This window comes from Rhinatrema bivittatum, chromosome 2 (genome assembly GCF_901001135.1).
Source record: "Rhinatrema bivittatum chromosome 2, aRhiBiv1.1, whole genome shotgun sequence".
NCBI lineage: Eukaryota > Metazoa > Chordata > Amphibia > Gymnophiona > Rhinatrematidae > Rhinatrema > Rhinatrema bivittatum.
This window is the reverse complement of record NC_042616.1, coordinates 316,827,137-316,850,528: the sequence shown is the minus strand read 5'-3', so window position 1 is coordinate 316,850,528 and position 23,392 is coordinate 316,827,137. Positions and strand designations below refer to the sequence as shown.

The 23,392-nt window shown below is 42.6% G+C and overlaps 1 protein-coding gene across 1 annotated transcript in view; it reads left to right on the top strand.

Annotated features, from left to right (window-relative positions):
- Positions 1-23,392, top strand: part of ABCA13 (ATP binding cassette subfamily A member 13) — a 929,477-nt gene that overhangs the window by 174,613 nt on the left and 731,472 nt on the right. Inside the window, exons 16-18 of the mRNA XM_029587089.1 lie at positions 10,476-10,552; positions 12,576-12,697; positions 20,568-20,762. Of these exons, the coding sequence (XP_029442949.1) occupies positions 10,476-10,552; positions 12,576-12,697; positions 20,568-20,762 (394 nt within the window). The remainder of the gene's footprint in view (positions 1-10,475; positions 10,553-12,575; positions 12,698-20,567; positions 20,763-23,392) is intronic.

Genomic DNA, 23,392 nt, shown 5'->3' with positions numbered 1-23,392 from the left:
TATGTCTTTTGCATAAGTCTCTAGTCTACTTGAAAATTAAGGAGCAAGGGAAAGACAAGGATGGGCAATGATGAAAGGCATAGGTTGATTCTCAGTGTAGAAGAGCTGTGTTTTTGAATAAAAAGGTTCTAGGGGTTGTAAAGATCAGATGACCGAGAGCTCTGAAAGTTATTATTAGAGAAGAAGTGATTGTCTTAAATTTCATGTGAAGGCCTGGGTGAAAAGCCAAGCATGACTTGTTTCCTGAAAATGAGATATCATACTTCGAGGCAAAGGGGTAGCAATTATTTATTCCAAAATTATGCTATATAGCAGCTGAGTACATGAAGTTAATCTAACAGATGCCAAGGCCGGGGGGGGGGGGGGGGGGGCGGGGAGGAGGTCAGGAGAGACATTTGGGAGGTTTGAAGTTCTCTTGTGGGATTGTAGGAGAACAGAAGCGGGGCAAGATATTCAGGGGCCATTTTGTTGAAGCATTTGAAAACTAGGCAGAGAGTTTTGAATTGTATCCTGTAGTCCACTGAGAGCCAGTATAGTTGTTTTGGTCTATTGTGGCTCCACCAGGATTCTAGCCTTTGAACTCTGTAGATGCTATAGGTGCTAGAGATTGTAATATGAAATCTCAGTGAACAGAGAGTTGGAGTAATCAATAAAGCTAGTGATTAATGCATGAATAATAATGATTTCAAGGTTGTGTTTCTCAAAATAGTTGCACAATTGGCGAATTTGGTGCAGGTACATGAAGGAGGTTCTAACTACTGATGTGATGTGAGTTTTCATTGCAAAGTTATTGTCAAGTTCCACCCTTAGGCTCCATACTGAGTCTTTGGGTTGTAGTGGGGGTCCTGATGAAGAGGGTAGAGATGATGAAAGGTATTTTGGTGGCTTTGCTAGAGCAGTTCTAATTTAAAAAGGTTTAGTTTAAGTTATGGTTGTTGAGCTACTGCTGAGAGGCAGTCATGGAGAGTGGTGATGGAGGAAGCTTGGTCTGAACCTATTTTGATACAGAGTTGGATATTCTCTGCAAAAAGGTGGCTATCAATAGATACTGTAGGATTGGATGAGGTCACAAATCAGATGTGTGTGTATGTTGAAGAGGATGGGGGAAGGCACTGAGCCTTGGGTTCTCCATAGATGAAATCTCTGGGGGAATATGATTTGTTGGCCTATGAAACAAATTGTGTCCTATTATTGAGGAAGAATTCAAACCATTTGAGAACTTTGCCTTCAATATTGATGTCACCTAAGAATTGTGTCAGAAGCTGGTGAGCTACATGTCAAAGGCAGCAAACAGATCTAGTAGAACTAGAGGTGTGTTGCCCCCTTGTCCATATTCATGTAAATGTGTTTAATATAAGTATCCTCCCTGCTGACTGATAGTATCAGTGAAAGGCTCAGTATTAGAGCCTTTATCAACATTCATCAAAGTATTTTTTCAGCCTTTAGTCCAATGCATTTGTTTGTATGTGCAACATTTATCTCACATGTTGAGCATTTTAAATCAGATGCCAACAGTTATGTTGGAGATAATATCAGTCAATAATCACATAAAGTCATTATACACAAATGTTTTGCAAGATACGGTATTGATGGTTATATAGGCTATGGATAAAACACCTCAACTGTGGCATTTTCCCTCCAGTTTTGGTTAGAACTAGTTAATGTCACGCTGACTAAGAATTATTGCTGTTTTCAATGTTTTTTTCAGCAGATTGACTATGTAGCTATGGGAACATCTAGGGCCATTGACATCGCCAACTTATATGTGGCCCAATTTGAAGAAAGATATATTTACACATCAGAATGATATTAAAAAAACAGAAGCGTGGAATCAAGCATCAGTAGCATGAGATATACTTAGTTTTTGGGTACTTGCCAGGTTCTTATGGCCTGGATTGGCCACTGTTGGAAATAGGATGCTGGGCTTGATGGACCCTTGGTCTGACCCAGTATGGCATGTTCTTATGTTCTTAACTGTTTTATAAAAGCAGATATCCAAAAGCTTTTGAAAAAATGTTTCAGAGTCCAACAAAAGATATTCAAAGCACACAAGAGGATAGGTCACCAAAGAAGCTCCATGAACACCCTCCACTGTACCACACATAGGCCCATGAAAATCTAGTCACCCAAATACAAACACACCTTTATTTGCTTCTGGCAATCTCAGACCTGAATATATTTACTCCTCTTTAAGGCTGCCATAAATGTGGGCCAGACACGCTCTCTTCTTTCACTCTATTAGACATCACCACTAAAATATTTTGTCTTCCCCTGGATGCAGTAAGCCAGGATGTTTTTTCAAGGGAGGAGTCCCACTATCGCGGGGGGGGGGGGGGGGAGGGGTGTTGCTGCGAAAGTGGGGGCCCCTCCCCTGAAAAAATATCACAGCTGTATGACGCGTTCTTTTGTCTCACGGCCAAACACTGTGGAACAAAAGAATGTGGCGAGAGGCCCTTTAACACAATTCTCAAGGTGCGGTCTCCACCATGGTCAGATACCAAAGCATTATGACATTTTCCGTATTATTCACCATTCCCTTCCTAATAATACCTATCATTCTGTTTGCTTTCTGATTGCTGCAGCACACTGAGCTTACAATTTCAATGTATTATCCACTATGATGCCTAGATCTTTTTCCTGGGAGGTAGCCTAATGGACTATTTTTCCCTAAGGTCCTCCTGCAATTTATCACAATACACTTGTGATTTAACTACTCTGATTAATTTTGAATCATCTGCAAATTTGATTACTTCACTCGTGGTATTCCTTTCCAGACCATTTATAAATAGATTGAAAAGCACGGGTCCTAGTACAGAGCTCTGAGGTACTCTACTATTTATCTTTTTCCACTGAGAAATTTGACCATTTAATACTCTATTTCTGGTCTTTTAACCAGCTTGTAATCCACAAAAGGACAGCACCTCCTATCCATTACATTTTAGTTTTCTTAGAAGCCTCTCATGAGGGACTTTGTCAAATGCCTTCTGAAAATCAAAATACACTACATCTACCAGTTCTCCTTTATCCACGTCTATTAACCCCTTCAAAAAAATGAAGCAGATTTGTTAGACAAGACTTCCCTTGGGTAAATCCATGTTGACTGTGTTCCATTAAACCATATCTTTCTATATGCTCTACGATTTTGATCTTGAGAATAGTTTCCACTATTTTTCCCGGCACTAAAGTCAGGCTCACTGGGTCTATAGTTACCCGGATCGCCCCGGAGCCTTTTTTAAATATTGGGGTTTCATTGGCCACCCTCCAGTCTTCAGGTACAATGGATGATTTTAGTAACAGGTTAAAAATTTTAACTAAAATATCAGAAATTTCATTTTTGAGTTCCTTCATAGGATGCATACCATCCGGTCCAGATGATTTGCTACTCTTTAGTTTGTCAATCTGGCCTACTACATCTTCCCGGTTCATAGTGATTTCGTTCAGTTCGTCTGACTCATCACCCCTGAAAACCATCTCCAGAACTGGTATCTCCCCAACATCCTCATTAGTAAACATGGAAGCAAATAATTCATTTAGTCTTTCTGCAATGGCCTTATCTTCCCTAAGAGCCCCTTTAATCCCTTGGTCATCTAATAGACTCCCTCACAGGTTTCTTGCTTCAGATATATTTTAAAAAGTTTTTATTCTGAGTTTTTGCCTCTATGGCCAACTTAATTTCAAAATCTCTCTTCACCTGTCTTATCAATGTTTTACACTTAACTTGTCAGTGCTTATGTTTTATCCTTTTTTCTTCAGATGGATCCTTCTTCCAATTTTTGAAGGATTTTTTTTGGCTAAAATAGCCTTTCACCTCACCTTTTAACCATGATGGTAATCGTTTTGCCTTCCTTCCACCTTTCTTAATGTGTGGAATACATATGGACTGTGCCTCTAGGATTGTATTTTTAAACAATGTCCATACCTATTGAACACTTTTATCCTTTGCAGCTACACCTTTCAGTTTTTTTCTAACTATTTTCCTCATTTTATCAAAGTTTCCCGTTTGAAAGTTTAGTGTTAAAGCTGCAGATTTACTTATTGTCCCCCTTTCAGTTATTATAGAAACACAGAAATGATGGCAGAAGAAGACCAAATGGTCCATCCAGTCTGCCCAGCAAGTTTTGCACTTTTTTTTTTCTCATACTTATGTTACTCTTGGCTCTTAGTAACCTTTTGGTTCTATTTCCCTTCCACCCCCACCATTAATGTAGAGAGCAGTATTGGAACTGCATCTAAGTTTATTTATTTATTTGCAGTTTTTTATATACCGAAATATCTAGCCCAATTAGTTAGGGTAGCAACCGCCACAATAAGCAAGCCACACCCATGCCTACCTGCCCACCCAGACTAAATAATTCAGTCCTTGTTGTTTGTTGTCTGTATATAGATTCACCTTTCTTCAATCCCCCTGCCGTTGAAGCAGAGAGTTATGCTGGATATACATTGAAAGTGAAGTATCAGACTTTCACCCCTGCCGTTGAAGCAGAGAGCTATGCTGGATATGCATTGAAAGTGAGGTATCAGACTTTCTCCCCTGCCGTTGAAGCAGAGAGCTATGCTGGATATGCATTGAAAGTGAAGTATCAGGCTTATTTGGTTTGGGGTAGTAGCTGCCGTAACAAGCAAGCTACTCCCCACTTTTTTATTAATGCAAATCCTTTTTTCCACATTTCCTCTTGCCTTTGAAGCTTAGAGCAATGTTAGAGTCACATTAACTGTGTGTATGTTTATTGAATAAGGGTATTATCTCCAGGTAGTAGCCGTCATTCCCGTGAGCCACCCACTCTTCATTCACGTCCTCTAGACTTTATGGATCCACAGTGTTTATCCCACACCCCTTTGAAGTCCTTCACAGTTCTGGTCTTCACCACTTCCTCCGGAAGGGCATTCCAGGCATCCACCACCCTCTCCGTGAAGAAATACTTCCTGACATTGGTTCTGAGTCTTCCTCCCTGCAGCGTCAAATCGTGACCCCTGGTTCTGCTGATTTTTTTCCGACGGAAAAGGTTTGTCATTGTCTACGGATCATTATATCCTTTCAAGTATCTGAAAGCCTGTATCATATCACCTCTGCTCCTCCTTTCCTCCAGGGTGTACATATTTAGATTCTTCAATCTCTCCTCATAAGTCATTCGATGAAGACCCTCCACCTTTGTGTTAGTTTAAATTTGATCATGTTATGATCGCTATGTCACAGGGAGCGACCGCTCCCTGTGACATAGTGAGGGCAAAGGCGATCGGTGCCATTTTGAAACCTCCGGCACCGAGGGTATGATTGAAGGGATGGCTCCCGGACCCCTAGCTAGACCACCAGGTACATGTAAAAGGTTTTTGGGGGGTTAAAAGGGAAACGCACATACCTTATGTGCGTGCCCACTATATTTACCAATCCTCTTCAACCACCATTAAGTTGATCTTCTCTCAATGGATTGAGAGGTTTGAGATTTGCACACCTTCCTTACACTTCCAGTCCTCTTCTACTGCAAAGGGTGCAGGGCCTCTGTCAGCTGGGGCTGTGGAGTTCAAAGCCTGGATTGCTTGCTGTGGTCCCTAGTGTCCTCTCCCAGGGAATGCTGGGAACAGTATGCAGATTAGCCTTTCAGTCCTCTTCTACTGCCTTTTTGGAAGTATTCCTGTTCATGGCTCAAACTTCAATCTGTGGCTCAAAAAATGGTGTAAAGAAAGTGGTTTTAGATACATTGGAGGCTGGGGTCATGTATGGAGCAGTGAAAGGTTATATGGTAAGGATGGTCTACATTTGTTCATGGCAGGAAAGAGGATGCTAAGTGATAAATTCAGATCATACGTTATCAGGCATTTAAACTAGAAAGCGGCAGTGGCAGGAGGTAGCCTATGAAATTGGCTCTTCACTCTCAAACAATACAGGAAGTGGGAGGAGAAAATAAAATCAATCAGCTCAAAAAAGCAGAAGAAATGACTAGGAAGAGCAGAAAACCAAGGAAGAAAAGTTGGAAAACTATGACTACAAATGCTCATAAAATCCCAGACCTGCAGGCCCTAAAGTGGAGGCGGACTTTTATGTCATTACTGTTATGGTTAATGGTTCACTGAGTCTCATGACTGGCTTATAGCCATCCTGGACTATAACTTATTAAAGAAGGATAGAGAAGACAGGAAAAACAATATCTAAGCAACTGAAATGCAAGGGACATGGGGTAGAGTAGAAGCATTATTGGCTGTCCTAAAGAAAGAAGATAGTCCTTCCTTTTATATTGATGTGGTTTACAGGCCTCCAATTTAGACAGAAGAGTTGGACAGAGATCTGGTCAAAGACATCCATAAGATGGGAAAGAAGGGAGAAGTGTTGCTCGTTGGAGATTTTAATCTGCTGAATGTAAATTGGAGTATCCCATTCCGCGGAATCTACAAGAAATAGAGAGAGTGGATGCCTTTCAATGGGCTTTGTTCAAACAAATGATAATGGAACCCATGAATGATAATATCTATAGTGTCTGCATAAGTGACCACCTGAGCATTAGTGATCATTAGATGGTATGGTTTCATATCGCAAATAAGATAAAGAAAAGTCACACGAAGACCTGAGTTTTGAATTTCAAAAATACAAACTTTGTTAAAATAGAGATGTTCCTGGAGGAAAAACTGGAAGACTGTGAGAAAATGGGTAAGATGGAACAACAGTGGGACAAATTAAAAGGAGCTATTACAAAGGTAACAAATTTATAGGTTAGAAAAATAAACAAAAGTTAGAGAAAAAAGAAACCAATCTGCTTCTCAAAGGAGGTGACTGAAAAAAATAAAGGCAAAAAGAATAGCGTTCAAGAAGTGTAAAGGATCCCAAAAGAAGGAACACAAGGAAGAATACCCAGTGAATCTGAGGAATATTAAAGAAATTATGAAAGCAAAAGGTCAAGCGGAAGAAAGGATTGCCAAAGAGGTAGAGCGAGGTAAATAAACATTTTTCTGATATATCAGAGAAAGAAGGGAGGCCCGAAGAAGTATGTGTAATTCAAAGATGACAATGAGCAATGTGTAGAGAGCCAAAGAAATGGCAGAAATATTAAACAAATACTTCAGTTTGCTATTCACTAAAGAAGATGCTGAAGAAGGACCGTTGCTCGTTGAGTAGACCATAGATGGGGGTGGAGTAGATGAAACTCCATTTATAGAAGAGAATGTATGGGAAGAGCTAGGAAACTAAAAGTGGAAAAGGCCATGGGGCCATATGAAGTACATCTTAAGATATTGAATGAGCTCAGATATATGCTGGTGGGTCTGCTGAAAGACCTGTTCAATAGATCCCTGCAAACGGGAGAGGTGCTGCATGACTGGAGAAGACCTGTGGTGATCCCACTTCACAAAAGTGGTATTAGAGAGGAGGCTGGAAACTACAGGCCAGTGAACCTCACCTCAATAGTGGGAAAATTAATGGAGATGCTGATGAAGGAAAGGATAGTGAACTATTTACCCACTGGTGAGTAGCTGGACACAAGCATCTTGGATTCACCAGGGGAAGGTCCTGTCAGAAAAATCTAATTAATGTTTTTGATTGGGTGACTAGAGATTTGGATCAAGAAAGAGCACTTGATGTAATTTACTTGGATTTTGATATAGTCCTACCTAGGAGGCTCATGAATAAAATGAGAAGCTTAGGAATCAGCACAAGGTGGTGGAGTGGACTACAAACTGGTTAAATGACAGGAGACAGCATGCAATGGTAAACAGAATCTACTTTGAAGAGAGCATAGTGTCAAGTGGAGTGCCACAATGATCTGTTTTGGGACTGGTTCTGTTCAACATCTTTGTGAATGACATTGCAAAAGGAATATAAAGTTAAGTTTGTGGATGATACAAAAATCTGCAAGAGAGTGGACACGCCTGAAGGAGTAGAGAGAATGAAAAGTGACTTCAGAAAGCTTGAGTGGTTGAAGACTTGACACCAGGGATTCACTGCCAAGAAGTGCAGACTCATGCATCTGGGGTGCAGTAATCCAAAACAGCAGTATGTGATGGGGGATGAAAGACTAATGTGCACAAACTGGGAGCGGGACCTTGGGTTGATAGTGTCTGGCCATCTGAAGATGGCAAAAGCAATGTGTTAAGGTGATAGCTAAAGCCAGAAGAATGCTGGGCTACATACAGAAGTAATACAAAGGAGGTGATAATGCACTCATACAGATCCTTGGTGAGGCCTCCCCTAAAGTACTAGGTTCAATTCTGGAGACCATATCGCAAAAGTGATAGAGACAGGACAGAGGCAGTCCAAAGAAGGGTGACAAAAATGGTGTGGGGCCTGTATCAGAAGACTTTTATGAGGAGAGGTTGAAGATCTAAATATGTAAATCACTAGAAATGAGGAGGTGCAGGGGAGATATGCTACAGACCTTTAAATACCTGAAAGGTTTTAATGATGCACGATCCTCAAACCTTTTCCATTGGAAAACAGAACTAATGGTCACGATATGAAATTCCAGAGGGAACAACTCAGAACCAACATTAGAAATTATTTCTTCACTAAGAAGGTGGTGGATGTCTGGAATTCCTTGCCAGAAGAGATGGTAAAGAAAACAGTAAATGAATTAAAAAAGGCATGGGATAAACACTGGATCCCTAAAAGCTGGAGGTGGAATGTGGAAAATGGGGCATGGGGTAACCTGCAAGGAGCGACAGCTACTACCCCTAATATAAGGCACGGAGATTACTATCCATAACCAATTAGCCTTGATGCAACTGTAACATCTCACTCCACTTTGGTGGGGGTGGGGTGAGGGAGGGGAAATTGGAGTCAGACAACAGCCAATGCAGGGCCCTGACTTTTATGGTCCGGGGTACTGATACACAGATATTAGTGAAAAAGCACAGGACTGCTTCTCTGGCCAAGTCCAAAAGCAAAGCACATTTAAGCAGCATTGTCTGAATTATCAAGAAGGCTGCTCACCCCATAAAAATGTTGCGAGCAATTTTTCTGTTATGGGTTTGACAGTTGCTTGGTTTTGAATGTTAATATTACTACTCTTAACGTAAGGCTTGGGGGTAACCTGCATGGAGCGGCAGTTACTACCCTTAACAGAAACATGGGGATAACCTGTACAGAGCAGCAGTTACTACCATAAGAAACTTATTGGACAGACTGGATGGACCAGAGGGTCTTTTTTCTGCTGTCATTACTATGTTACTATGTGTATATGTTACCTCCCCTTTCCTGCTGGCTATTCCTCTCCTTTTATATCCAATCAACCTTCTGGCTTTTCCCTATCTGGCCAACTTAAGATCATCAGTTATGATCATCTCCAGATCCTACTCTTGTTTTGTGCACATAACTTCTGCTCCATACTGGACCTGCTCCCTTGGGTTTTTGCAATCCAAATGTATGACCCCCACATTTTTTTAGCATTAAATCTAAGCAGCCAGACTCCAGACCAATCCTCAAGTTTCATTAAATCCCTGCTCATGTTTTCCACCCCTTCTGGAGTGTCTACTGTTGCAAGTTTTGTTATTATCTGCAAAAAGGCAAACCTTTCCTGATAACCCTTCACAATATTGCCTGTGAACATGTTAAACAGAACTGGACTAAAGACTGATCCCTGTGGCATATCATTGGTCACTTCCCTTTCCTCAGAGTAAACTCTACTTACCACTACCCTTTATCACCACCACTCAATCAGTTTCTAACCCAGTGAACCATTTTAGGGCCTATATCTAGGCACTCAGGTTGTTTATAACATGTCTATGTTGAAATGTGTCAAAGGTCTTGTTGAAAGCCAAGTACACTCAATCCCGAAAATCTTTCACATAAATAACACTTTTTGAAAAAATATACCTTAGATTCTAAAATATATATTTTAAAAAGGGAGGAAAAGATCTGAGATCTGACATATTATGTTAGTCAACTTCAAAATGTCAGTATTTTTCAATCATCGCTCAAAAGCCTCCATCCAACTGTAAACCTTTACTCTTTAAATGAAAAAAAATTTCTATTGTATTTTTATTATATTACTCTAATTTTTTTCTATTTGAACCTTTCTATAAAACAGAGAACTTATCTTAGTTTAGTTCAGTTTATTAGGTTTTATATACGGTCATATCGGATATTCCATCACAACGGTTTACAATATAAAAGAATAAAATACAATTGTAGGTATAGCATCAATAAAACAGGTTTCAAGCAAATATATAACTATAAAATAACAAATAAATAATGATTAATACAATGACTATTCTCTCTAATAAACTAGAAAATCTCAGCAAAAACTTGGATCAGAGGCAATAAGTTCTATTCCGCTCTGAGGCAGCCTAACCAGCGAAACGATCCAAGAACACATAATAATGAAAAGACTGCATAAAGAGCCATGTTTTAAGCTTTTTCTGGGTATCCAATCCAGCTCCTTGCATGACTACCTCTAGATAGATTTCCTCAGATACTGAATCAGGCCACTGTAAGAGGTCATTTAGAATTTTCAAATTATATCAGATGCTTTAAATGATCTTTGCTCTTTCAGGCTGACTACAAACCTTGAGGGACCTTTAACTAGATTCACTATGGCAACTTCCCTTATTAACTTCAATATGACTAGTGGTAAGTTCAAATATCTTTCTTCAATTGATTAGTACTTTGTTGATGCTGTTCACATTTTCAAAACGTAAATAAATTTAAATAGTTAGAAAATACTGTTTGCCATATTTAAGAGACAGTGTCCTGCCATGCTAGCTGTGCATCTTTCAACATGCACTATTTTGTGTGCAAGCTTTTGCTCATCAGAATTATTCCTTATGCAAAAACTTGTGTTTTTTCAAATGTTATGGGAAAATAAAAGAAGTACTCAACAAGTGAGGCACTTAGCTGGATGCCTCAGGGAAAATCAACAATGAAACTAGGGTTGCCAACTGGCTCCAGATTTTCAGGACAGGTTGATCCAGTCCTGGTTTTACTCCCCTGCACACAGATACTTATAGTCTTGATTTTCTTAAGGAACGCAATAGGTAAATCAGAATACATCCCAGCATGTAATGAGGTAAAACCAGGACTGGATCAACCTGTCCTGAAAATCTGGAGCTAGTTGGAAATCCTAAATGAAACTCATGCTGGGGCTTCAGGTCTACGTCTCCTTTGTCCATAGGCTTGAGATATACCTTTTTTTTTTTTTTTACTCCCATGAACATTCAATAAATGTTACAGATTATACATTTTATTGATCCTAGTTCACATTTTTGGCCTGATTAGTACATGAATTGGAGGTCACTTGAGAAGAACAAGTATTTTGGGCTATAACATATAAGGAAAACCTAATTGAGAACATGATAATCTCTGTCAAAACACTGGCTATGAAAGAGCAGAAAATAAGGATGATAACAGGAAGACAGTTCAAAAAGATTCTGAGCTGTCACTATCGCATTGATTAAAATGGGAACCAGAAATCCAGGTATTAGCCTAGGGGTTGCATTAACAACAGGATCCCTATGCATTGTGATAAGTCTTAAAAGACCAAACAGTAGCAGTGGCTTTGTGAACTAGTAAGTCCCTATGGATCACTGAATATGAGAGTGTTTACAACCAATATTTCTTTGATTTATATGTGGGATAAATAAGGGCTTTAGTACGATCTCATCCTCAATGACATCACATGGTGCAAAGGTTTTGACAAGAACATCTTAGCTTGTTTTCTTAGTATTTAATTAAGAAGATTGTCTATTGAATTCTGATGATAGTTCTCTTTCGAACCAAAATAGTGGTACTGTCCCCCTATTAAATATCTAATGTTTCATTTAGGCTGTCTGCTTTCAGTTTCTTTTCATTGCATTATACATGTGTGGATCTTAAGAAGGCATAACGGTGCCAGGGCCGGCCCACTGGCTCAGTCACAAGTACTGTGCACTACTATACAGGATCTCCGTGTTTGATTCTCGGGCCCAGATTCTAATTCCCGGGTCCTGAGTGCTCACAGCCCGTTAAATGGAGTCCCGGCCGTTACTCAGTGGTAACATCTAGTGGCCGGGCTTGGGAGTCCGCATTAGCTGGTTCCTGGAGGGAGTTGTGGTTTGTGGCATCTGGCTAAGGATTGTCACTGCAATGGCAGGGCTGAGTTGGGAAGGGGATATAGGGATGGCAAAATCCTCCCTCCCCCCACCGGGTAATTGCAATTGAAGGCTCATGGTGCCATGGTGCCACAGCCCAAAGGAGCTAGTGGAAATAGCTGGGCCATTAAAAATAAAGATATATGGCACCACTTTAATTTTATTTAATTTTAAAGTTCATATGATATATCATGCTGTATGCATTGTACTATCCATTAAAGGGATTAACTTTCCTGTAACTGGTTGCAGGCCCACTGTGCCTGACGGCAAGAAAGCACGAAGTAGTTCTACAGGATGTAATAGGACGTGAGAACCCCATTTCAGTCTCACATGCTACTGAATTCTTAGGGAAATGATTACTATAAGTCCCTACATTTACATGCAGTGGGGCAAAATCAGCCCTTTTGATGACTCTGGCTGAGGGATCTAGTCACTCAAGTGCTACAGGCAAGAAGAAATACTTTCAAATGTTCTATATCTTTTTCCCCTTTTTTCAACATAACATTTTTTTATTTTTTGTGTTGCAGATGTTAAAATAAAAGATTGTGTACAGAATAAAACTGAGTTAGTTGTACAACTACATTTGTTGACCAATCTCTCTGAAGAAACTATCAAGAGCATCTTGGAAGCAAAGATTGCAAGCTCAAAGGTACAGTAGATGTAAAACTCAAGAGAATCAGTTATTTACTCAATTTATGAGGTTCCTAGGAAATTCCATTGTGACAGAGTATATGCCCAGGAGGCCCCAGAACACCTTAAGGACTAGTCCCAGCTGTCCGGTTCCGGCCATCTTAAGACAGAGAATTCTGGGTACAGGGAGTCTCCTCTGGGTGAGGTAGGTTGAGCAGAGAGCAAAGAGAGGCCTCAGGACTCCAGGAGAAGGTAGTTCCTTACTGAAGCTGACCTACCTGAGTGAAAAGGGAAAGGCAGCCCCTTGAATAGCTGACATGTTTTATGGTGATGTTTTTGCAACATTGAAGTAAAAGTATTTAAGAGGAAAAACCCTTGACTGCTCTTCTCTGTGCTACAGCATTCATTTAGATTAAGGCATTTTTGATACACATTTAAAATGTTTTTAAGTATGGAAAAATGAGTTTTCTTCTGTTTTGTTAGACTTATTTATTTATTTATTTATTTGTGTTTTTTTTTCTTGACCGACCATCATCAGAGATATCATGCCAGTTTACATGTAATAGGGATAAAAACAAAGCAGGAAGAAAGCAGTTACAAAAATACAGGTTAAAAGAAAACTGGGAAGTGCACTACTATATATACAATAGGAAAACACTTCAATCAGTGTTTTCCTATTGTAGCGGTCCCGATTGCAGTTTGCAAGTAATGGAATAGGGTTTTATTGCTTACATTCATCTAGAATCTAGGAAGAAACTGATTTGTGGTGGACATAAAGAATTCTGTCATAATCCATAACATCTGATCAATGAAAACCTTGCATCTCAAAAATGAGCTGGCATTTATTTTTCGATCAATTTTGTCATGCTTTTTTTCCCTTAAAAACATCCTGTAATTTGTCAGAACATTTAGTTTATGCTAGGAAAAAATATGCTTTCCCATTCTATGTAAGAAAAGTGCTAATTGTGTAAAGTATTATCCAGGCCTGGCACAACCTGGGTGTGCATTCCGTGCATTTGCATGGAGCGGCACACCCAGGAGGGCGGCGGACCGGCAGCAGCAGGAGAGGCTGTGGGCCACCGACAGAGCATAACCAGCCGGCGGCCTCTCCTGCTGCCGTACCTGGTTAGCTCTATCCAGATATTCAGTGTCACTTATCAGGCTAAAAGTGCCATTGAATATTCGGATAAATCTACCTGTGAAATTCACCAGACAAACCTCCCCTTAATGATTGAAGTGGGGAAGAAGGGGGAAATCTTCCTCTTAGAGATATTGAAAAGCCTGGAGAGTGGGGAGGGGCACCATAATTGGTGATGAGCATCCTTGCTGATAGGCAGCGGGAGGAGGTGAGTGCAGCAGTGCATGAGGGAGGCATTTCTTACCTCATAACCTCTCACAGCCTGCTTGTGTTGTAATGGTGGAGGGGTAATATACTAAATAGGAGAGGTTGATGAGGAGATTGGGGGTAAAGAGTACAAAGGTGAGAGGAGGAAGGAGAGAGAGCAAATAAGTTGGAGGAAGGGGTGGAGGAAAGGGGTGGAGAGGAGGAGCTGGGGTGCTTCATTGCTATGAGATAGAGAAGCTGGGACCCAGTGAAGAGCAAGGAGGAAGAGAAACACAAGGAGACATGAGGTAAGCATGAAAAGCTATGGAGGAGGGGGGTGCGAACAGGAAGATGGGGAGGAAGATTAGGAAGTGAGGAGTAAAATTCTGGTAGAGAAAGGAAGTTTGGCATTTCTTAACATTTTCTGGGAGACACGAGTTCCAGAAATTACTTTTCCTGCAGGTGGGGGCCACCAATGAGGTGGGTCTCTTCCTTTTTTTTTTCACCTTACCTTATTGATGATCCCCGCCACTACAGCTGGACAAAAGGTGCCTACAGGGTGATCGGTGGTACAGTCATATGAATTCAAATCATCGCTGATTGAAGGTCTCTCCCCCCTGACCCTCCCTCCTCAACATCTCAGGGTGAGCAAACCTGGTGATTAGTAAATTAGTTTTGCTAGTGCAGCTGGACCTGCATGCCACGCCCTGTGGTACGTGTCCGGTAAATATTTCTACTTTCTATCCAGTTGTAAAATGAACACCATGATTGTAAAGGTAATGTCGGGCCTTGTCATTATCATTTACGGCATTAACATCTGCCAATGCATTAAACATTTTACAGATGCTAAGTGACTTTCTCATCATAGTGCTACCAACATCTGAAGCTGCTGCTATTTTTAGGTATTTGTCTCTGATAGAAAGAGGAATAAAACGGCCACTGGATGTCACCAAAGTTCCATGGCATGCAGTATTTTTTTTTTTTTTTTTGCCAAGAAAAAGAACAGTTTAAAATAATGATAGTGAATGTGTAGCTCACCTTTCATGAAGAGCTGCGGCTGTAATTATATGTACACTTAAAATCAGACATGGAGTCTCTCATTTTATGTCACTGGGGAAAATGATCTTGGGCCCATTTTGTTCTTCCCAACTGTTTAGGAACTTTGCTCTTCTGCCATTGACAGGAACTATTATTGTTAATTACTTTGCTATTCCAGAAGAATTCATAACATGAAAATGAGCTTAAGAATTATACGGATGAGCGGGACTCTAAAAGAGAGCACACTTTTCTTTGCTGCCTTTTTAAAAAAAATCATAATATCTCGTTAATGATGCCATTTAAATATGAATATGTATTAGAAACATTATTGCACTGGAAAATTACAATACCATTGGTCAAAAAGTCCATTTGGTTAGGTGATGGTCTGGTGGAGCGACCCCACATTTTCAACTTTCTCTTCTGGAGACGTGAAATCACATTTTGGTTAAGCTGCCACGAAATGCAAAGTTGATGGTTATCAGCCCATGTTTCGCAATAGGCAGTTTCCCACATCACTATAGCGGCACATAGGTTGACAGACTTGGCCCTGTATATTTATTGTTCTGAACTGGTATGTTTGTGGACCCTGGATCGAGGTGACACTCCACCCACAGGAAAGAGCCCTGTGGGGACTCACCACGATAGGCGTGGCCTCAGCTGAGACAGACACAATAGCAAAGAGACTTTATTATACTGGAATGTTGAGGAATCCCACCAAGTGGAAAGAGAGACACAATCCAGAGTAAAAGGGAGCTCAAGGGTGATGTCCCCGGTAATGGCTTGTGAGGCGGGGTATGCCAGGGAATGCCTCCTCAGATGGAACTTCTCTAGTAGATCCGGTAGTAGCCTGCAGGAGAGTGCTTGAGAGTAGTGCAGGAGATCCGCAGACCTGAAGGAATGATGGTACTCACTCTGAAGTATGCCAGGAAGGTTGCTGAGAAGATCACTGTAGTGGCCCAAGGCACGGGGTAGACCGGAAGTTCCGATAGCAGAAGGAAGCAAACTCACCAGGCTGAACCAGACGCACCCAGAGTAGATGAAGAGTGACTCTAGGCAAGAAGGCACTCCGAGGAGTGGATACCCTGAAAGTAACAAGGCCCCTGAGGAGCAGGTACCTAAATCGTTCGAGTGTCAGGAATGAGTTCAGCGTAGCAAAGCAAAGTGTCTCCGAAGGAGTGGCATATAGCAGGAAGGAAGTCCTTGCTATATGCCGAGTTTGTAGGTAGTTTAGTCCAACAGGGTTAAATACATGCAGGCAGATGACGTCATGCGGATGAGACGCTCCCGAGGTTCCCGCCATGACGTGTATAAGATGGGGCCTGGCGCATGTGCCTTAGGTAATGCCCAATTCAAGATGGCTGATGGGATTGCCCACACCGTTCCAGGAATGCTGAAGAGAGCGGCACGAAGAGGCAGAGGTCGCCAAATGTCCGGGTTTCACTGAAGCAGGGAAAAAGGAGGTGAGCAACAGAGGTCACAGCTGTCTGTGACCGGGCATAACATTTATGCAATAATCCTGGCGAGAACAACACAGAACTTCTGGTCCTGACTCTCCTAAATGTTCAGAAATGCAAGATGAAACTTGGGTAGCAGTTGCCCACTTTTGGAACCATGACGTGGACTGTGGACCCCTAGCCTGAGTTGGGGTTGACGCTACCTGAGAGGGAAAACCCCCACAGGTCCCCAACGTCAGGAGGCAAGGCTGGAGGAAGACAGGGGCCAGCTGGAGCTTCACCAATACCAGCCCACATTCCCAGCAGGTTGAGCCCTTGGGTGCCGGGGCCGGTTGGTCTTAGGTTGGCCCCTGAGGAATGGTATTGGCGCCTGGTCTGAGGGCGAAGCTGGAACGAGGTTGAAGACAGGTGTCGGGCTGGCAAGGTAAGGCAGGGAGAGTGCAGGTGCCAGCAAGCAGATAAGATGGCGGATGTCTGTCTTGAGTCAGGAGGCAGATGGCAGGCTGGCCAAGAGTAGCCCAGAGCCAAGGCACCGGCCTAGGGGCTGATAGGCGAGGTGAAGTCTGGTCCAAGGTTCAGAGGCAGGCGGCAGACGAGCAGTGTGAAGTCCAGTCCAAGGTTCAGAGGCAGGCGGCAGTCGAGCAGAGTGGTCCGGTCCAAGGTTCAGAGCCAGATCCATCCAAGAAGTGGGTCCAGGAAGAAGGAAGCGAGGAGCTGGGACTGGAGCAGAGACTTGCCCTGGAGCAGGGTTCAGGTACCGGAGCAGGAGACAGGTACTGGAACAGAGTCCTTCCAGGAGAAGCGCAGGATCCCGAGAGAAGCAGCGCAGGAGACTTGTTGCCAAGCCATCTGGGTACGGCCTGAGGGAGCCTTAAATAGGCCCACACTGATGACATCATCCTCCGGGGCAGGCGCAGGTTTCCCGCCAAAGGCCCTTTAAATAGCTGTCAGCGCCGCACGCGTGCGCGCACCTAGGGGGAACCTCGGGCGCGGCAAGAAGCTGGCGGTGTCCCATGCGCCAGCGAGGCCGAGGAGGCCCCGGTGTCTGAGAATGCAAGCGGAGTGGAACCAGACAGACAGGCCGTAGCAGCCGAAGTCTCAGGCAGGGCACGGAGGCGTTGCCGGCCAGATGGAGCCGGCATGGGGGTTCCATGGGCGGTGAGTGCAAAACCCACATTATACATGATATTTGACTATACTATTCCCCTCCCCTCCATTACTTCCTGACATCACCAATTATTTAAAATTTTACCATAGTTTTATACATAAATATTCCTACTTGAACTACAGTTCTCCTGACGAAGAGTGAAAACGCTTTCAGACCTAAGACGTCATGGTATTATTACCATGTCACGGTTGTGAGCCCCCCGTGCTGTGATGTGGTTGACGCAGCCTAATAAATGAACTTACTAGGCCCACGCCGACAGCAGTCAGACAAGCCCTCTCTGGGACTGAGTAGGAGCTTTGCCTATACCAGCCTCATTCCCTGCAGGTTGAGCCCTTGTATCCCAGGGGCCGGCAGGTCTTAGCTGAATGTCTTAAGAGTGGTTAGAGACAGAGAGTCCAGGTATGGGCTGAGGTCAGGGCTGGTGGTGAGCAGGCAGTAACCAGGTCCAGGCAGAGAGTCAGGGCAGGCAGGTGGCAGGCGGAGAGTGGTCCAGGTCTGTAGCAGAGGTCAATACCAGAGAGGCAACAGACACGGACAAGATGGGCAAGGAGAAAAAGGCAAGGGAGGCAGGAAGACAAGGAGCAGGGCAGAGGGCACAAGCAGCATGGCAGGGGAAGGCAAGGCACAGCAAGGAGACACAGGAAGAAGGACAAGCACAGGAACAATAGCAACATGCTCGGCGGGCGAGGCAGGAGGCCTGTTGCTGAGGTGCCGACTGGTTGGAAAGCTGGAACTTAATTCCCCTGGACTGGCTGATGTCATCAGGACGTGCCAGAGAAAGTTTCCTACCACGGGGGCCTTCAAAAGGCATCATGTGGCACATGCACCTAAGGGGACCAGGGCCAGCATGGCGACGTCTCAGCTGCACCGTAACAGTATGTTGTTGGGATAGGGCCAGCAGCGTTGTGCGGATGGTTGCAGGGTGATCCCTTGGCTGGTCAAACATTACATACCGAAACAGATGAACTGAAACAATTGTAAATTCTGTCCTTTTCAGGTAAGATGCATTATGTATTTGAGTCTTCTTTTTACTCTACCTCAATCTACTTTAATCATTATTGGTTTGTTATAAATGGACTATAAATATTTTAAAATAACTGTAAACATGGAAAAACACATGAATTGCAATTGTATAGTCAAGGGCTGAATTTAGTTGGCATAAACTGTCAAACACCTGGAATTACCAGGCTGGCGAATGCTAACATCGGTGGATATTCACTCATTTTCAGTTGGGTGTTGTTTCTTGAGGGCAATTGAATAGATCATAAATATTGCTTTGGGTATTTGTCATTGCTGCCAGTGGCATTTTATACTTAAATGCAGGTATTGACTGCTGCAGTACAACAATCTCACAGGGTCATTCTTTAAACCGTGAGGTGCCATTATCACATGCCTTAGCGCCTTATCGCACGCGATACCGGCCGCGTCGCAGCAGTACAATTTAAATCAGGAGAAGGGGGAGGAGTGTGGGTGGGGTTTGGTTGGGCAGCGTTGCGGACGATAATGTTTTCCACATTATTGCCGGCAGTACTGCGGGAAATAATACCTTTTCCCTTGGCACAATGGGAGTGAGAAATGCACCGCCGCAATGCAGCCGACTGCATACTTTCACCTCCCGCACCTTCCCCCCCCCCCCCCCCCCCCCCCGGCCATCATTCTGCTATGTTTATAGCGTAATGATGAATCCTGGGTTAAGATAGTTACTCTTGGCGAGGGAGTAGCTTTGCCCTCACTCTTAAAATATTTAAATTTGTAAACTATTATAAATCACAATTTTCTTTTCTTTCTTTTTTACAAAGGACTTCTCCCATTTTATTTCTGTAGCAGACACAAAAGGGGGTTGAATTAGCACAAATCAGAAATTTGCGAGCGCTAGCACCGTTTGGAAAAGCTTCAACCCTGGCTACTGTCTGTGCATCTTTCATATAAAGTCATAATTCACTCCTCTAAAAAAAAAAAAATCTGTGGAGAGTATATCTCACATTTACTCACCTCATGCTTGGATCAGAAATGGCTGAGCAGCATTCAGGCTGAAAACCTTAGGAATTGTGAAAATCAGTAGGTGAAGAGGTTTGTAGATGGCTGTGATAGTCTGGGGTGAGGAGGGGAAGTTATTTTATTTTATTTAATTTTTTTTTTTTTGAAGGATCTGGGATCATATTCTGGGGATCGAGGCAAAAATCGCAAAGAAATATAGCAAGAATCATACATTGCCGCTGATCCTGCCACCATCCTCAACCTCTTACTAGATACATTTGTAAAGCTTGTTTTTTATTTTTAAGGCCTCTGGACTGTCCAATCTAATTAAACGTACTCCTGGTCTGTAGGAAAAAAAAGGGCCTTGAATGTTTAAAGCCAGTCTGACATAACGGACTCATGTTTCTACTAGCTCCAGTGACCTAACAAACGGCAGTATGAGGATGGCTTGCTAGTTTAGTTTTATTGGGAACCTCCTGCATTGATGGAAAAGAGAGAGAAGGAAAAGGGTTTTGCTCTACTGAAAGCCTGGCTACCTCTGATTCAGCTTCTCTTGGCTCTTACTTTATTTAACCACCAGCACGACTTGCAAATTATTTGGGGCTCGACCGCAATTTAACTCTTGATTCTCAATTTTCCCATTTTAATCCCTATCAAGGTCAAAAGAAGAATTTGTGGGAGATGCCCTCCTGCTTTGACCAAAAAACATATTCCAAGCTGTTGTTTCTACTGTTACAGGAGGAACTGAACCCCACGTGTGCACACGGAGAAAATATGATTAACATAATAGTGCAGTGAATAGTAAAAATGTTACTCTTGGTGTATGTGTACAACTTACCAACGTCTCCCATGCAGAAAAAATGTTATTTGCAAGTTAAATTTTATGAAGTTTTAATATAACCACATTCATCCAAACGTGTTTTTGCAGTTTATTTTTAGTGCCTTTGCTGCGGTTTTGGCAGGCAGATGTGATGGAGAAGCTCTTGGCCTTCTGCTAACATTTCCTACAAATGCAGAAACCTCCAATGTAGTAAATGAACTCTGTGCCCTGCCTACACAGGATTTCTATGAAGTTGTTGTTATAATTATCCGGAATCTGGATCTGCGAAGTTTCATTTATAAGGTAAGGGAAGGGCTTTCTTGCTCTCATAAATTTAAAGTTGAGTGTGAAGTTGCTATGCCACTGAATAATAAATATCTATAGATAGATACTGTAGATTAATATTTTAGATGAATGTAGCATCGTTACATGCTTAGCCAGTAAAAACAAGAGTGATTCTGAACAACCAAGAAACTCTTGCCTCCCCTCCTCCCCACCAAAAAAGGTCAAGTTAAACAGAGATATTATTGTATTGGTAGTAGAGGTTTCAGTCGGTGTAATATTCTCAGCTTTGTGTATCCTGATTTTATTCACTTATTTATATGCTTTTTCATGGTGAGGTTCTCATAGATTTGTATTCCTAGGTCTCATATTTGATCTGAGGGAGTAATATTAATCATTCCTAGGTGTAGTGTTGGCGGTTTGATTATCATTGTCTCTCTCCTTAATCACACAATTTCAATTTTTTGGGGGGTGAGAGTTAGTTTAGGTTGAGAGAGATTTTGTTGTGTTTCCTTCATGTATGTTGACAGGGATGATACAGTTTTTTCAAATGTTTTATCGAAAGGGATGTAGAATAGAATGTCGTCTGCATACAGGAAGAAGTTGATTTCTAGATTTGCCAGTAGTCCACATATTAGGCAGTAAATAAATGTTGAATAGAATGGCCAAGAGAGCTGAACCTTGGCGGGAACCTGTATCAATCGGGAAGGTGTCAGATATTTGTTTGTCAAGTTTGACTTGAAATGTTCTATCTTTTAAGAAGGAGGAGAACAATTTGTTGACATTTCCATCTATTCCAATTTCTCTCAGTTGGTGGCATAGCAGGGAGTAGAGATGTGAATCGGAACCGGAATCAGCTGGGATTCCGGTTCCGATTCACATTGTGTTTTTTTTTTTTTCGTCCGGCCTGATCGCGGTTTTGTTTATCGGCTGCGCCCGAACTGATAAACAAAAAACCCACCCCAACCCTTTAAAACTAACCCCTTAGCTTCTCTCACCCTCCCGACCCCCCCAAAAACATTTTACAGGTACCTGGTGGTCCAGTGGGGGTCCCGGGAGCGATCTCCTGCTCCCGGGCCATCCTCCCGCTCCCGGGCCGTCAGCTGCCACTAATCAAAATGGCACCGATGGCCCTTTGCCCTTACCATGTGACAGGGTATCCGTGTCATTGGCCGGCCCCTGTCACATGGTAGGAGCACTGGATGGCCTGCGCCATTTTTAAAGATGGCGCCGGCTGTAATGGACTTGAGCGATGAAAGGTAGATTGGATATCGGTCGGTAATCCAATTTTATGCGTGTACATCCTTTTGAAAATTGCCCCCTAAGGTTTTCTTCATGTTGCAACAAGTGAACAAACCGTATTGAGGCACAGTATGTACTCAAAATATAATGAAAGAGCCCCACTACCTCATTCCACAAATCTTATGATGGAAAGCATTCCCAAAGCCTAGTCTCTGCATGCTTTCCCTACTAGCTTATTCTAAAATATAAAACAGGAACATTTTAAAGCCCCTTTCCTTGTTTTGAAGCACTGGTTACATTTTTCCACAGAAAAACTACAAAAATCTCGTTCTATTTTTCTCATAGGAGACTGTAGTAGTTGTAACCTGATTTGGCTGACTCATCTACAATAGCCTATACAGCATTCATAGTAATCAACACCTTATCTATTATGGTCTCTCTTACCTTTTTAATTCTTATTTGTATTCTACTTTCTTTCACATTCACCTATGTGGAGACCCTTTTACATATGTATCCCTCTCAAGTGATCCAACACACACAAAATATTTACAAACCTAAAACTTATCCACAGAACAGCCTGGTAACAAAAAACATCGTTTTGCACACTGTGCTTCAATATTAGTGTTATTGTTTGTATGGTTTTGGGTGGACCCTTGACCACTGTGGCTGCTGACCATGCCCACGGGGGAAGTTCCGTGAGGGGAAACAGGTCAGGCTCAGGTTTAGGACACACAACACAGATAGATCTTTTATTAACAGTATTGAGGAGCCACCAGAGGTGGCAGTAGTGAGCAGAGATGGAGCCCGGCTGGGCTTGTAGTCCCTCAGGGCTCTGGAACAGCGATCCCACAATAGCTGCGCTGTAGTGAAGAGAAACTGAGATAGTGAGTACAATGAAGTATATGCAGGGTTCTGGAATAGAGCCTCGTTGGTTGAGTACTCACACAGCAGTTTCTCTCGGTAGGGAACACAGGAGCTGGAGTAGAGGCAGGCCCTCAAGGAGCGAGTACCTGGTTCCAGGGAACAGCTCTGAGAGAAGTAGATGGTAAATCACTGATGGTGTAGACAGCGGTATCTTCCAGGCAAAAGTGAAGTCCAGGCAGCCAGTCTGGGAACATGGGCCCTCGAGGAGCGAGTACCGGTTCCAGACAGCGACCTGAAAGAGAAGAGAGAGGCCCCCGAGAAGCGGGTACCCCGAATAGAGTAAGTCTAATAATGGAGAGGCAGAGTAGCTAGGTACGGAGATGAATCCCATCTGTAATGAATCCCTTTACCATTACTCTTGCTAACTCGATTAGCTAGCAGTAGCGTAGGCTATTTATATCCGGGATGCGTGACATCATCACAGGGGGACGCCCATGAGGTTCACGCCAAAGAAAGTATTTGAAGCAGGGCCACACGGCGCGTGC